General features: G+C 38.2%; 2 protein-coding genes across 2 annotated transcripts; both read right to left on the bottom strand.

The window, feature by feature from the left end:
* Positions 1 to 242: 242 nt before the first annotated feature.
* LOC145785304 (uncharacterized) lies at positions 243 to 1,580 on the bottom strand. Its single transcript, XM_082596972.1, has one exon. It carries the CDS (start codon positions 1,578 to 1,580, stop codon positions 243 to 245), a length of 1,338 nt encoding a protein of 445 aa, XP_082453098.1.
* Positions 1,581 to 5,085: 3,505 nt separating this feature from the next.
* On the bottom strand, positions 5,086 to 6,267 carry LOC145785303 (uncharacterized). Its single transcript, XM_082596971.1, has one exon. The coding sequence runs from the start codon at positions 6,265 to 6,267 to the stop codon at positions 5,086 to 5,088; it is 1,182 nt and encodes a 393-aa protein (XP_082453097.1).
* Positions 6,268 to 15,740: the final 9,473 nt, after the last annotated feature.

Genomic DNA, 15,740 nt, shown 5'->3' with positions numbered 1-15,740 from the left:
CAGACGATTAATAGCTGATATTGAATAGTTACACCAAAGGGGAGAAGCATAAAATGCAGAACAGTAGGTGCGAAAGAGCACATTTTTTACAAGAACACTACATTTGTTGAATTTATATCTGAGCATGTTCGCTATGCAGTATGAAGATCTGGTTTGCCTTGCAATGTCATCATTATCACAGAAGTTATTGGTAAGAATAACACCAAGGTATTTTTGCTATGTATTCGCTATTAATATTCTCACTATTTTGGTGGAGGAGATTGTAATGAAATTGCGCTCTTCTGATTCTTGTGTGTGACGTCATTATTATTTTGTTTTCTTGATTTTGTGGCAATAGGTTTGCAATCTGCAGTCAAATGTTCAAAAAGTTTTGGCATGAGAGGTGTCTTAATTTTTCCTAGAGCGCCAAGCTGAAGTAATGGTTCCTTTCCACCAAAATCAATTTTTACTGACTCATGTTGTTTTAAGAAGTCTTGGCCCAAAATTACGTCAGTCAGTAAGTGTTTCAAAATCACCAGATTGACATTAACATATTTGCGTTGCTCGAGTTCAATGTTTACTTGACAATAACCTTGACTACTTGACGCTTTTCCTTTTATCGCCATTCCAATTTTACATGATTGAGGGTGAACTAAAAGATTATGCCTTCGAACAAACTCTTTATCCACATGGCTTAAACTGGATCCGGTGTCAATTAATGCATTAGCCCAAATGGCATTGATGCTAATTCTAACATTTACCTTTGTCGGGGGGTCTCCTGTTGGTTCCGACGATGATACCACCGCGAGCGATTCCATTGCAGAAGACTTCTTCCAACTCGTGCGACAAACCACCGCGTAGTGTCCGTAAGCGTTGCATTTGTAGCACTTGACTTTTCTGGCAGGGCACAGCGACCGAGCATGTTTTGGAAAACTTCCACAATATCCACATTTTGATTTGAAGCTGGATTGATTGGAACTACCCGCAAGTTTGTTTGGAATAGCAGCAGTACTGGGTTCATCATGATACTCAGAAATCGGCTTTGACACAAACGGCCTGTCATATTGTTCGGAGTTTCGATGAGCAATTTCTAGGGAACGAGCTTGCTTGAAAATAGCTTCTAGCGTTGTGGTCTCTGGCGTGTTGTTTTCCAAAAGACGCTGTCGAATCTCGTGAGAGACAATACCAGAAATGAACGTTTCGCATATAGCTTCGTTTCGATATTCTATTGCCGTCACTTGTCTATAATCACAATCTTTGGCTAACGTTTTTAGCTTTTGTAGATAGACATCTAGCGATTGACTTATTTCTTGTTTGCAAGTTTTCAATTGGTAACGTGAGAAACTACTGTTGATAGGTTTCTCATAAAGAGCACGTAGTGTAGCGACTGCATTGTCGAACGTGTCGCACTCACTAGTATAGTCATAAACGTCGGCATCTACATGCGCAATCAGGCATCTTAGCTTGTCCACATCAGTCGCATCCGGTGTACCTTCTAAGAATCCCGTGAATTGTTTGTACCAATGTAGCCAGGTTTTGTTGGATTGCACAGAACTTGGATCAGCCTTGAAGACGTTAGGTTTATAAAACTTGCTTTCCATTTTCAAATAAGTTAATTAAATTGTACAATACACGTTCTTCAGCACACTCGATCTCAAAAGTGCTTATCATCAAATTGAAATTCCCGAAGCTGATCGCTTGTACACCGCTTTTGAAGCAAATGGTCAACTGTACGAGTACAATGTCATTCCATTCGGCTTAACTAACGCGGTGCCATGGTTTCAAAGAATTATAGATGACATTATTGATCGACATTCTTGTAAAAGTACTTTTGCTTACTTAGACAATGTGACAGTGTGTGGCAAAACAAAACAGGAGCACGATGAAAATCTGCGTCATTTCTTGGATGTTGCTAAAGACTGCAACCTTACTTTTAATGAAAAGAAGTGCAAGTACTCATGCGAAACAATTGATCTTCTAGGGTATAGAGTTCAAAATGGAATTATAATTCCAGATCCAGAAAGAGTAAGGCCCCTCCTTCAAATGCCTGTGCCCCGGAGTACAAAGGCTCTACGACGAATTGTCGGGTTATTTGCATACTATGCACGTTGGATACCAAAGTATTCGGATAAAATAAAACCTCTAACCGAAACAGCATCATTTCCATTGAATCAAGATGCTGAAAACGCGCTTAAAACCTTAAAACAAGTGTTGGCGGACGCGACGTTGCAAGCTATTGATGAAAATTTGCCTTTTAGTGTTGAAACCGATGCGTCGGACGTAGCACTGTCAGCAATACTTCAACAAAACGGTAAACCGGTTGTATTTTTCTCTCGCACCTTGAATCGCCATGAGAAGCATCATGCAAGTGTTGAGAAAGAGGCCACGGCAATAGTGGAAGCTGTTCGAAAATGGTCGCATTTTCTCCACGGCCGTCGTTTTAGCCTCGTCACCGATCAAACTTCGGTAAAGTTTATGTTTGACAACAAAAATCATGGCAAAATTAAAAACGACAAAATTCTCCGATGGAGAGTTGAACTTTCACAATTTTCTTACTACATTATCTATGGGCCTGCTGGGACTTTGAACGTAGCACCAGATGCTATTTCAAGAGCATATTGTGCCAGCACAGCAGACACTACACTGTACGAAATTCACGACAAATTATGTCACCCAGGGGTGACAAGAATGTTTCATTTTATTCGTATGAAAAATTTACCGTATTCAGTTGAAGACGTTCGACGTTTGACTGCTAATTGTGAAGCATGCTGTGAAGTAAAGCCACGATTTTATAAGCCGCCGAATGCTACTTTAATCAAATCTACCCAACCGTTTGAGAGACTGAACATAGATTTTAAAGGCCCGATACCATCAGTTTCTAAAAATCGTTATTTTCTTACTATCGTGGATGAGTATTCTCGCTTTCCGTTTGTATTTCCTTGTGCTGATACCAGTGGCGATACTGTGATTTCATGTTTGCATAATTTGTTTTCAGTATACGGTACGCCTAGCATCATCCATTCTGATAACGCCAAAGCGTTTAAATTTTCTAAGAGGTTAAAAGAGTACTTGAGAAATTTGTCTGTTGCGACTAGTTTCACATCTGTATATAACCCCCAAGGGAATGCTCAATGTGAACGTTACAATGGTATTGTGTGGACTACCATAAAACTGTGTTTAAGATCGAAAAATTTACGTACTGCCCACTGGGAAGCTGTGTTACCCAAGGCTTTACATTCGATCCGATCATTGCTTAATACTGCCACAAACGAAACCCCTCACGATCGCTTGTTTAAGTTTTCACGACGATCATCGTTTGGCACTTCTGTCCCGACTTGGCTCGAAGATGGTCCTGTGTATGTTAGACGGCATGTGCGTAACAGTAAATATGAGCCTCTTGTTGACAGTGCCGAGATTCTCGAAAGTAATCCGAATTATGCCCGTGTACGTTTCAAAAATGGTCATGAAGCCACTGTATCTGCCAGAGATCTTGCCCCCACAGGACATTCGTCTTCACCTCCGTCACAAGATGGCGTGCTTGAACCTGATAGCATGGGAGTTAGCCCAGCAGATAATAGGCCTACCAACTTACCGCTTACCGAAGTTGACGACTCGCCCAAAAAGGTTGTGAAAGCACAAACTGAAGTGGGTTGGCGATCATCAAGAGAACGTAAACCTCCTGATAGGCTAAATGTGTTCTCTTTAAGCTACCGTGTTATTATATTTGCTATGTATTCGCTATTAATATTCTCACTATTTTGGTGGAGGAGATTGTAATGAAATTGCGCTCTTCTGATTCTTGTGTGTGACGTCATTATTATTTTGTTTCGGACGCAGGCATTCTTTCTTTGTTGGTACACGCGGTGTTTTATGTTTTCAACTTGTTGCAGTCTTGAGTTTGTTAGCTGGTGTTAGGTTCCTATGTTTACAGAGTAATGATGTTTTTTTCTGTTTACGCATGTATTTATGTTCTGTATTTAGATATCATACTTTTAAGTTAATTAAAATTTCAGTAAGTGAAATGTCTGGTTATTGTAACAGAACATTTGGCAAAAATAAATACAATAAGATACTCTTTGATGTGCCAAGCTTCAAACAATTTTGTACAAGAAAATTCATTCTTTCCATGGTATAGTACAGTAGTCCCGGCTTATTAAGCCCACGATTAATAGGTCTATCCGCTTAGCCCGATTCGGTCCATTCGAAATTACTGAAGGAATGGGAGTAACAGAGAATCGTTCCTCGCTTATCAGGCTCAACCGCTTAATAAGCCCAATATCGTCCGGTTACGATGTGGGTATATTGTGTGATTGTTTTATTTGAACTTAGATTGTTTTTTCGGTCACATCAACAAGTATTTGCGGACCCCTGCATTATTTTTATTTATTTATTTATTTGGTTCAGACCAGAAGATAGAGGTCCATAGAAACACGCCAGCACACACATACAAATAAAATAATTGAAAATCAAACAACAAGCATTGAACGGTTATAATGTTGTAAATACATTGAACGAGCGAAACACTCAGAGGTCATTAACGCTTTGATATAGGAGTTAGAAGAGCTGCAACACAGATTTACAAAGCTAGCAATGCTCTTCCGTAGCAGGGCATAAAAAGTGTTCACTTTGTGGTTTACTTGGATGTGACTAATGCTGCAAATTTTAGGCAATTTAAACATAATTCTGAACGAGTCGTTATATGCAACTTTCAGACGATTAATAGCTGATATTGAATAGTTACACCAAAGGGGAGAAGCATAAAATGCAGAACAGTAGGTGCGAAAGAGCACATTTTTTACAAGAACATTACATTTGTTGAATTTATATCTGAGCATGTTCGCTATGCAGTATGAAGATCTGGTTTGCCTTGCAATGTCATCATTATCACACAAGTTATTGGTAAGAATAACACCAAGGTATTTTTGCTATGTATTGGCTATTAATATTCTCATTATTTTGGTGGAGGAGATTGTAATGAAATTGCGCTCTTCTGATTCTTGTGTGTGACGTCATTATTATTTTGTTTTCTTGATTTTGTGGCAATAGGTTTGCAATCTGCAGTCAAATGTTCAAAAAGTTTTGGCATGAGAGGTGTCTTAATTTTTCCTAGAGCGCCAAGCTGAAGTAATGGTTCCTTTCCACCAAAATCAATTTTACTGACTCATGTTGTTTTAAGAAGTCTTGGCCCAAAATTACGTCAGTCATTAAGTGTTTCAAAATCACCAGATTGACATCAACATATTTGCGTTGCTCGAGTTCAATGTTTACTTGACAATAACCTTGACTACTTGACGCTTTTCCTTTTATCTCCATTCCAATTTTACATGATTGAGGGTGAACTACAAGATTATGCCTTCGAACAAACTCTTTATCCACATGGCTTAAACTGGATCCGGTGTCAATTAATGCATTAGCCCAAATGGCATTGATGCTAATTCTAACATTTACCTTTGTCGGGGGGTCTCCTGTTGGTTCCGACGATGATACCACCGCGAGCGATTCCATTGCAGAAGACTTCTTCCAACTCGTGCGACAAACCACCGCGTAGTGTCCGTAAGCGTTGCATTTGTAGCACTTGACTTTTCTGGCAGGGCACAGCGACCGAGCATGTTTTGGAAAACTTCCACAATATCCACATTTTGATTTGAAGCTGGATTGATTGGAACTACCCGCAAGTTGGTTTGGAATAGCAGCAGTACTGGGTTCATCATGATACTCAGAAATCGGCTTTGACACAAACGGCCTGTCATATTGTTCGGAGTTTCGATGAGCAATTTCTAGGGAACGAGCTTGCTTGAAAATAGCTTCTAGCGTTGTGGTCTCTGGCGTGTTGTTTTCCAAAAGACGCTGTCGAATCTCGTGAGAGACAATACCAGAAATGAACGTTTCGCATATAGCTTCGTTTCGATATTCTATTGCCGTCACTTGTCTATAATCACAATCTTTGGCTAACGTTTTTAGCTTTTGTAGATAGACATCTAGCGATTGACTTATTTCTTGTTTGCAAGTTTTCAATTGGTAACGTGAGAAACTACTGTTGATAGGTTTCTCATAAAGAGCACGTAGTGTAGCGACTGCATTGTCGAACGTGTCGCACTCACTAGTATAGTCATAAACGTCGGCATCTACATGCACAATCAGGCATCTTAGCTTGTCCACATCAGTCGCATCCGGTGTACCTTCTAAGAATCCCGTGAATTGTTTGTACCAATGTAGCCAGGTTTTGTTGGATTGCACAGAACTTGGATCAGCCTTGAAGACGTTAGGTTTATAAAACTTGCTTTCCATTTTCAAATAAGTTAATTAAATTGTACAATACACGTTCTTCAGCACACTCGATCTCAAAAGTGCTTATCATCAAATTGAAATTCCCGAAGCTGATCGCTTGTACACCGCTTTTGAAGCAAATGGTCAACTGTACGAGTACAATGTCATTCCATTCGGCTTAACTAACGCGGTGCCATGGTTTCAAAGAATTATAGATGACATTATTGATCGACATTCTTGTAAAAGTACTTTTGCTTACTTAGACAATGTGACAGTGTGTGGCAAAACAAAACAGGAGCACGATGAAAATCTGCGTCATTTCTTGGATGTTGCTAAAGACTGCAACCTTACTTTTAATGAAAAGAAGTGTAAGTACTCATGCGAAACAATTGATCTTCTAGGGTATAGAGTTCAAAATGGAATTATAATTCTAGATCCAGAAAGAGTAAGGCCCCTCCTTCAAATGCCTGTGCCCCGGAGTACAAAGGCTCTACTACGAATTGTCGGGTTATTTGCATACTATGCACGTTGGATACCAAAGTATTCGGATAAAATAAAACCTCTAACCGAAACAGCATCATTTCCATTGAATCAAGATGCTGAAAACGCGCTTAAAACCTTAAAACAAGTGTTGGCGGACGCGACGTTGCAAGCTATTGATGAAAATTTGCCTTTTAGTGTTGAAACCGATGCGTCGGACGTAGCACTGTCAGCAATACTTCAACAAAACGGTAAACCGGTTGTATTTTTCTCTCGCACCTTGAATCGCCATGAGAAGCATCATGCAAGTGTTGAGAAAGAGGCCACGGCAATAGTGGAAGCTGTTCGAAAATGGTCGCATTTTCTCCACGGCCGTCGTTTTAGCCTCGTCACCGATCAAAATTCGGTAAAGTTTATGTTTGACAACAAAAATCATGGCAAAATTAAAAACGACAAAATTCTCCGATGGAGAGTTGAACTTTCACAATTTTCTTACTACATTATCTATGGGCCTGGGACTTTGAACGTAGCACCAGATGCTATTTCAAGAGCATATTGTGCCAGCACAGCAGACACTACACTAAACGAAATTCACGACAAATTATGTCACCCAGGGGTGACAAGAATGTTTCATTTTATTCGTATGAAAAATTTACCGTATTCAGTTGAAGACGTTCGACGTTTGACTGCTAATTGTGAAGCATGCTGTGAAGTAAAGCCACGATTTTATAAGCCGCCGAATGCTACTTTAATCAAATCTACCCAACCGTTTGAGAGACTGAACATAGATTTTAAAGGCCCGATACCATCAGTTTCTAAAAATCGTTATTTTCTTACTATCGTGGATGAGTATTCTCGCTTTCCGTTTGTATTTCCTTGTGCTGATACCAGTGGCGATACTGTGATTTCATGTTTGCATAATTTGTTTTCAGTATACGGTACGCCTAGCATCATCCATTCTGATAACGCCAAAGCGTTTAAATTTTCTAAGAGGTTAAAAGAGTACTTGAGAAATTTGTCTGTTGCGACTAGTTTCACATCTGTATATAACCCCCAAGGGAATGCTCAATGTGAACGTTACAATGGTATTGTGTGGACTACCATAAAACTGTGTTTAAGATCGAAAAATTTACGTACTGCCCACTGGGAAGCTGTGTTACCCAAGGCTTTACATTCGATCCGATCATTGCTTAATACTGCCACAAACGAAACCCCTCACGATCGCTTGTTTAAGTTTTCACGACGATCATCGTTTGGCACTTCTGTCCCGACTTGGCTCGAAGATGGTCCTGTGTGTGTTAGACGGCATGTGCGTAACAGTAAATATGAGCCTCTTGTTGACAGTGCCGAGATTCTCGAAAGTAATCCGAATTATGCCCGTGTACGTTTCAAAAATGGTCATGAAGCCACTGTATCTGCCAGAGATCTTGCCCCCACAGGACATTCGTCTTCACCTCCGTCACAAGATGGCGTGCTTGAACCTGATAGCATGGGAGTTAGCCCAGCAGATAATAGGCCTACCAACTTACCGCTTACCGAAGTTGACGACTCGCCCAAAAAGGTTGTGAAAGCACAAACTGAAGTGGGTTGGCGATCATCAAGAGAACGTAAACCTCCTGATAGGCTAAATGTGTTCTCTTTAAGCTACCGTGTTATTATATTTGCTATGTATTCGCTATTAATATTCTCACTATTTTGGTGGAGGAGATTGTAATGAAATTGCGCTCTTCTGATTCTTGTGTGTGACGTCATTATTATTTTGTTTCGGACGCAGGCATTCTTTCTTTGTTGGTACACGCGGTGTTTTATGTTTTCAACTTGTTGCAGTCTTGAGTTTGTTAGCTGGTGTTAGGTTCCTATGTTTACAGAGTAATGATGTTTTTTTCTGTTTACGCATGTATTTATGTTCTGTATTTAGATATCATACTTTTAAGTTAATTAAAATTTCAGTAAGTGAAATGTCTGGTTATTGTAACAGAACATTTGGCAAAAATAAATACAATAAGATACTCTTTGATGTGCCAAGCTTCAAACTATTTTGTACAAGAAAATTCATTCTTTCCATGGTATAGTACAGTAGTCCCGGCTTATTAAGCCCACGATTAATAGGTCTATCCGCTTAGCCCGATTCGGTCCATTCGAAATTACTGAAGGAATGGGAGTAACAGAGAATCGTTCCTCGCTTATCAGGCTCAACCGCTTAATAAGCCCAATATCGTCCGGTTACGATGTGGGTATATTGTGTGATTGTTTTATTTGAACTTAGATTGTTTTTTCGGTCACATCAACAAGTATTTGCGGACCCCTGCATTATTTTTATTTATTTATTTATTTGGTTCAGACCAGAAGATAGAGGTCCATAGAAACACGCCAGCACACACATACAAATAAAATAATTGAAAATCAAACAACAAGCATTGAACGGTTATAATGTTGTAAATACATTGAACGAGCGAAACACTCAGAGGTCATTAACGCTTTGATATAGGAGTTAGAAGAGCTGCAACACAGATTTACAAAGCTAGCAATGCTCTTCCGTAGCAGGGCATAAAAAGTGTTCACTTTGTGGTTTACTTGGATGTGACTAATGCTGCAAATTTTAGGCAATTTAAACATAATTCTGAACGAGTTGTTATATGCAACTTTCAGACGATTAATAGCAGATATTGAATAATTACACCAAAGGGGAGAAGCATAAAATGCAGAACAGTAGGTGCGAAAGAGCACATTTTTTACAAGAACACTACATTTGTTGAATTTATATCTGAGCATGTTCGCTATGCAGTATGACGATCTGGTTTGCCTTGCAATGTCATCATTATCACACAAGTTATTGGCAAGAATAACACCAAGGTATTTAACTCTTTCTACGAAAGAGACGCTTTCTTTGCCAAGTCTGATTGTAGGCTGGAGTTTTCCCCTGAGTTGTTTAGTCAAAAACATCAATCCAACAGTCTTAGAACAATTAAACACAATATTATGCGTAGTTGCAACTGTATCACATGTGTCAATGAGTTTTTGCAGACCTTTGATACTGGGAGCTAAGCAGCAAAGATCGTCAGCGAACATAAGATTATTTATGCAATAATTACCAATACTGCAGCCAATTTCTAAGTTATTAAGCAATTTTGACAAATCGTCCATGTATAGCCTACATTAAACAAGAAGGAACTATGAAACAAAACGTTTTTTTCTTGAGTTTAGAGCAAATCGTGAGCTACTTTGGCCGTTGAATCAGAATTTGGAGTCAGTTTTTTTATACTGTCAGTAGTTTTTGAGATATTTGCAGTATTACGTTTTTCAGAAGTTGCTTGTTTTAACAAGACAACTAAATACGTCAAGCGTTAATGCTGGGTTTTAATTAGGATTTAGAAAATCATAGTTTTATCATAAGTTTTATCTAAATATGTCTTGCAGTCATGCCTGTAAAAGAATTGCATGAAAAGCATCAAACAATTTTTCCTGGAATTTTTCACGCATTTAAAGTGCCTCTGACAGGTAAATAAATTCGCTAAATTTACCTAAGATACCAAAGAGATGACACTAACAAACTTCCCTGACCAGCAAATCGTAAAAAAATATCAACAGGCTACTAAGTTACACGCTTGCAAACTTTCGTTAATTTCGTCGAATCTGGCACTCATTCAATTGCGAAAATAAAAACGGCAACGCTGCTGTGACGTCACCATGGGTGAGAAGGATACATTCTTTCTCTGTGGTGACTTGGTATGGTATGGTATGACTACTGCAAAACGTGAATGTGTGGGGCTCTGCTGGTCTAAAGCATGTGAAAAATGAGAATTATCGAAGTGAAAAAGTCAGCTTATTATTACTATCAAGTTTAGATCAAATTGGTTGAGTTTATTTTTATCAAACAGCGTCTCACTTCCGTTGAAATTGCAGTTTTTTTAAACTCTTGTAGGGCTACCATTTTGATAACTTTTTAATTGTCCTAATCTGGCTATAGCCGTTTGCAGTGTAACAACAGTATCTCACAAACAGTAGGCTACCTTTAATTTATGGTTGAGTTTATGCCTGCAAATTGCTGTTTATGTGACAGTGTTAGTGACAAAGACCGTGTGCTATCTTTTCACGCTTTCCCACAAAACAAGGTGCTGAGAAGAAAATGGTCAAAGTTTTCTTCAAGTGTTCGAAAGTAGGATGGACCATACAAAACTAGTCGTATGTTCTCTTCACTTCACTGGAGATGATTTTGTTAACACTACTCAAGTAAAAATGAGCTTGAGTAAACTTTACATTTTGAAGAAATCTGCCATACCAATAGCATCTATAAAAGCACAGATGCAACCAGTTGCTGATGATAATTCCAGCACTTCTAAACAACAACTTATGCAAAAACGTACCCTCTTGCACAGGTAAAGTAGGCTTTTACATGTATAGACTCTGCTATGTACGGTAACTTTATAACTAAGATTTTGTTAAAGGCATACTAAAGGAAAATTTCAAACCGGAATTAAGCATTAAAATGAGTAAACTGAACATTCAAGAATACATTTCAAAAACAATTACCCAAAAAAATTTGTTTTCAATGGCGCTGGCAAGGCCCAAAGTCCAGTGTTTCATTTATTTTCATTTTTTTCAAAATGACCAAAACGTGCAAACACAGCTTAAGAATACGTCATAAAGTCCAGCAATAACAAAAGCCACGTTACCAATCTGATGTTTTGAGCAAACTGTCTGCTGTTTTGATGTTAAAATGTGCTGTTTTGATGTAAATACATACATAGCCTACAGTCAAATCGCCCGCAGTAACAATTATTGCGTGATCGGTTGATTGCTAGACTTTATGACGTAGACTTTATGACGTTCTTTACAGTCGCACGCTTCGTTGCTCAGGCCAATCTCGTTTTGAAAGCTCTGACAAAAGCACGCGCACAATGGTGGTCAGACCGCAATGGGGCAAAATTTTATTGAAAATCGTTTTATGGTAGCATGTTAAACACAAAGAACGTGGAAAATCGCCAAGTCAGGTTTTTCCTTTAATACCCCTTTAACACCGGCGCTGACAGCTTGCATTGAGCGAAGCTCAATGCTTGCAGTTTCAGCACTTTGGCAAGGTTTTCGAAAGTAACCTACCATTTCTGTGGCTCTTTACGTTAATGGAAAATCGCCACACGGAGGTAGGCTATATACCTTCGTGGTCACTTTTTCAACAATTTTCCAAGTCCAGATGGCCGTTACACCGGATTTCAATGTCCAACTGAAGGCACATTATGAGAGAGAGAGAAGTTTTATTTATTTATGAATAGTGAATATGAATGATGATTCGTACGATTTCTTCATTTTTCACTTCAAGTATATTTTAGATTTTGTAGGAACGTATCCAGTACAGTTTTATTTAGGGACAGTGGAATACCGGGACGACTCACTTTATTGATTTTTCTTGCGATATGGACAGCTGGAAGGTCACTGCAAAATTCAAAAATTGGCGAAACTGCAAAAAGTTTTCTTTGCTTTTACGTAAATTCATTCTTAGCAAATGAAATGCTATACTTTGCGTAAAATTTTGAGTGCTACAACATCGGCAAAACTTACTAAAGCAGTGTGAGGCTAACTACTGTTACCACTGTAGCGTGAAATCCATCGCTGCATTATTATGACTGGAATACAGTAGTATTAAATAAACAAGATATCACATATTTCCATACATTCATTTTGGCAATACACACTTTGTACACATCCAGCCAGGTCCTATATGGTGCATCTGGATATGCAACACATAGCGGTAGACATCAAGCTGCAGTTGTACCAAATTTTGTCATTCCACTATGACCCTCCAGTTGTCCACCATCATTTTGAGTGAGCAATCCCTTACTTCTACCATCCCTAGTTTTATTAAACTGAAAAAACAATAAATCTTTGAAAAAAGAAACCGCTTGTACCAACTCCGACCAAACTGTGATCCACAAATTGCATCTAGGAAGCATTTGTGTCATCCGTAACTAACGACGCCCACCCAGGATGACGTAATACCACCAAAGTCGTCCCAGAGCAGTGAAATATAGACTTTCGTCTGTGGTGGCGCTGCGGAACAGGCGTTTGATATAAATTTTGCCCTAACCAGTCGAGCTTCGAGGTTAAGATTAAAAAGTTCACTAAGCATAAATCTGCGCTAGGAAATGCCTAAAAAAGTTACTATACTTGGATCCAACCTGTCAGGGGCACTTTAACGCCTAGTATCGTGAAACATGGCGACCACGTAATCGGTTGCTAGTTTGCTTGGGAAACGCAGATGTGTCCTATCATAGCATAAGAAAAGAAAAAGTAATTGCATGTCCCACTATCCACTCTACAGTTGCTACGGTTTCACATTATAAAGATCTGTGTCTGCGCTACTTATGTTAGAGTCATCGTCTAGTTAGTGCCTCTACGTCTAACTTAACAGAGATGTAGATATCAACGAAGCTTGTAAAAGTAAAATGTGAAAATCCAGTTAAAATGACGTGATTATGCTTTTTCTGCCTTAGATAAAAAATATTAACATTACGTAAAAAATTGAGTGGTTCCTACAAAACAAAGTAACACCTGGTACAAACAAGTTTCGCTTTCATCGATTCTTGCTCACAATCTCTTGTATCTTTAAGCGTGTGAATAAAAACTTCTAAATAATTTTGTAAACATTGTAATAGATTGAGTTTCGCTTTTAGCAGCATAACCGACGCTTACTTCACAATGTAGATAGGCTACTAACGACCTGTTTAGCCTGATGCTGCGAGTTCGCTGTGGTAGGCTAATAGTGGTTTGCACTAGCTTTCGGAACACGGTTTCTTAGTCATGTGCTATGATAATTCATAGTAGCAATCATTTTAAATTATTTATTTTTACTCGAAAACAAATTTTTCATGTGTTAAAATCACTTTTTATATAAGAGTAACACGTTGCGGAATGTGTCGTAATTTCACTAAAATTGTGCAAGAAATTGTTTCAAGTTTATAGTTGATTTGTTTTTGATGTTTCATCTGCAAAAATGTTTCATTTTTTATTTGCGTTTATCTTTACGTAAATAAACGTTACAACAACAAAACTTGATCATTCCACTAAGACCTTGGCCAGTTGTTTAAGTCTTCATCCATCACACTATTTTATATTCAGTGCAGCCAAAAGATGGACGTTTATTTATGGGTTTTATTTCTTTAATATGTGAAAAGTTCTGTGGCTATTTGAAGAGGCGGGCATCCTCTACTTTGAAAGCAGCCCGATATTGGTAGGCCTACCGCTGTTAATGATCTAAGTAGCGGTAGCGTGCGCTACTTTTTGTCCAAGTAGCGGTAGCTTGCGCTACCGCCACTTGGATCATTTCTGCTCCTTCCTCTGGCCATCGGTTACTGTACTTTATTAGGCTCATTTCAACTATTGCACATCACAAAAATTAAAAGTCATACATAATTCCTATCCAAACAAGTGGGTAGCCTACTAGTGGTACCGCTATGCTACGGGATGAAAAGAACTGTTTTTTAGTAAGACTTAATAAATATGAATAATGTTAAACAATCTAAAACAAGAGTTAACCAGCAAAATCAAGTGTTTACAATTTATTTTTTAACGCCTCGCCCTGTTTTCTTGTTATTGTGCATTCGATGAAGTGCAATCGCCAGAACCAGTTTCTGACTTCAACTTTCATCTTGACTATTTTTCACAAAATCTTAGCGCATTCCAATATTCCTCTCAGTGCTGACGTCACCGACTAGAAAGTTCTCAATGTCTAAAAGAGCCAACTAGCGGTCTGCATTCTGGAGCTATTCAATCTTTTGTTTGTTACATTTCAATATGTGAAAGATAAACAAATGTTTTCTACAGCTTCAATGAAACATAAATAGATGTTTGTCTTTGTGTATAGCTAAACCCGCAGGATCAGTACCGATGAGATCCCGGGCCTCAAATCAAGAAACAATGTTCTTGTTAATAGCGTAACAATTAAGGGTACAAGATAAGATCTTTAATTGTTCCACAACAGATAAGACAGCAATCATAACTTGTATTAATTACAGATGAAAATCCTACTTGTTAAATAGCCGACATTTGTTTGAAATTCCAGAGCAATAACAACACTTGTGATACTCCCGGATCAGAATTATAGGTTCCGGTAACAATGCTAAATGTTTCGGGTTAAGAATCAGAGATTTCTAGAACTACAGGATGTCCAACCATCGGACAAGAAGAGGGTGTGTTAAGTTTGAGTGTTGCCAGATGTTGTTCAAACTTTTCAAGAAAATGTTGTTTTACATTTGTAGTTGTCCAAGTCTTTCCCATTAAAAAATATTCCAAAATCAATTCAAAGCAAATTGTAACCATTTCAATCAAACTCATCAAAGCGTAATAATGATTACAAATTTAATTTACATGCAAAACTTACAACCAAAAAGAAATTACAAGATTTATCACCTGTCAAACGAACAATGCTTTAGCCTATATCTTTTGGGCAGAGTTTTCATTTTTCGAAATTTTTTCAGTTTTAAAGGTTTAGTAGAATATTTTCAAATCTGTAGATTGACAATTTCCAAAATCAAACTGAAGTGCTCCCATCTTTTGCAAAAGCACATTTCACTTCATTCTGAAATATGTCAAATTAATTATTATTGAGTAAGGTGTTTAGTTTGGAATACTTTAGTAGTATCTTGGTTTTTGAGGGGCTCTTAACTCATTAGTTCCCGATTGTCATGAAACTAAAGATGACTTTATTGATAAAGTTTTAACCAACTTAAAATGCAGCCACCCCAACTCAAAACATACTAAAAATGAAGGCAGGTAGCTCACAACAACAAGCAACACAAAATAGAGAACAGCCAGAAGGACAAAACACGCCAACGAAGTAATCATTAAAACAAGGAGCAGTACAGAAACAAAGTACGTAGAAATAACGTAAAACAATATATTATAACACCGATCATCGTTCTAGTCGGAATATTTTTCAATTTTTTTTATGTAAGGTCCATATAGGTTGAATATGAATATTCAAAAGAAATTTTTCTGATATCTGCACCAGGAATGCAGAA

This window comes from Aplidium turbinatum, chromosome 16 (assembly GCF_918807975.1).
Source record: "Aplidium turbinatum chromosome 16, kaAplTurb1.1, whole genome shotgun sequence".
Classification (NCBI taxonomy): domain Eukaryota; kingdom Metazoa; phylum Chordata; class Ascidiacea; order Aplousobranchia; family Polyclinidae; genus Aplidium; species Aplidium turbinatum.
This window is presented reverse-complemented; position numbering and strand designations above follow the sequence as displayed.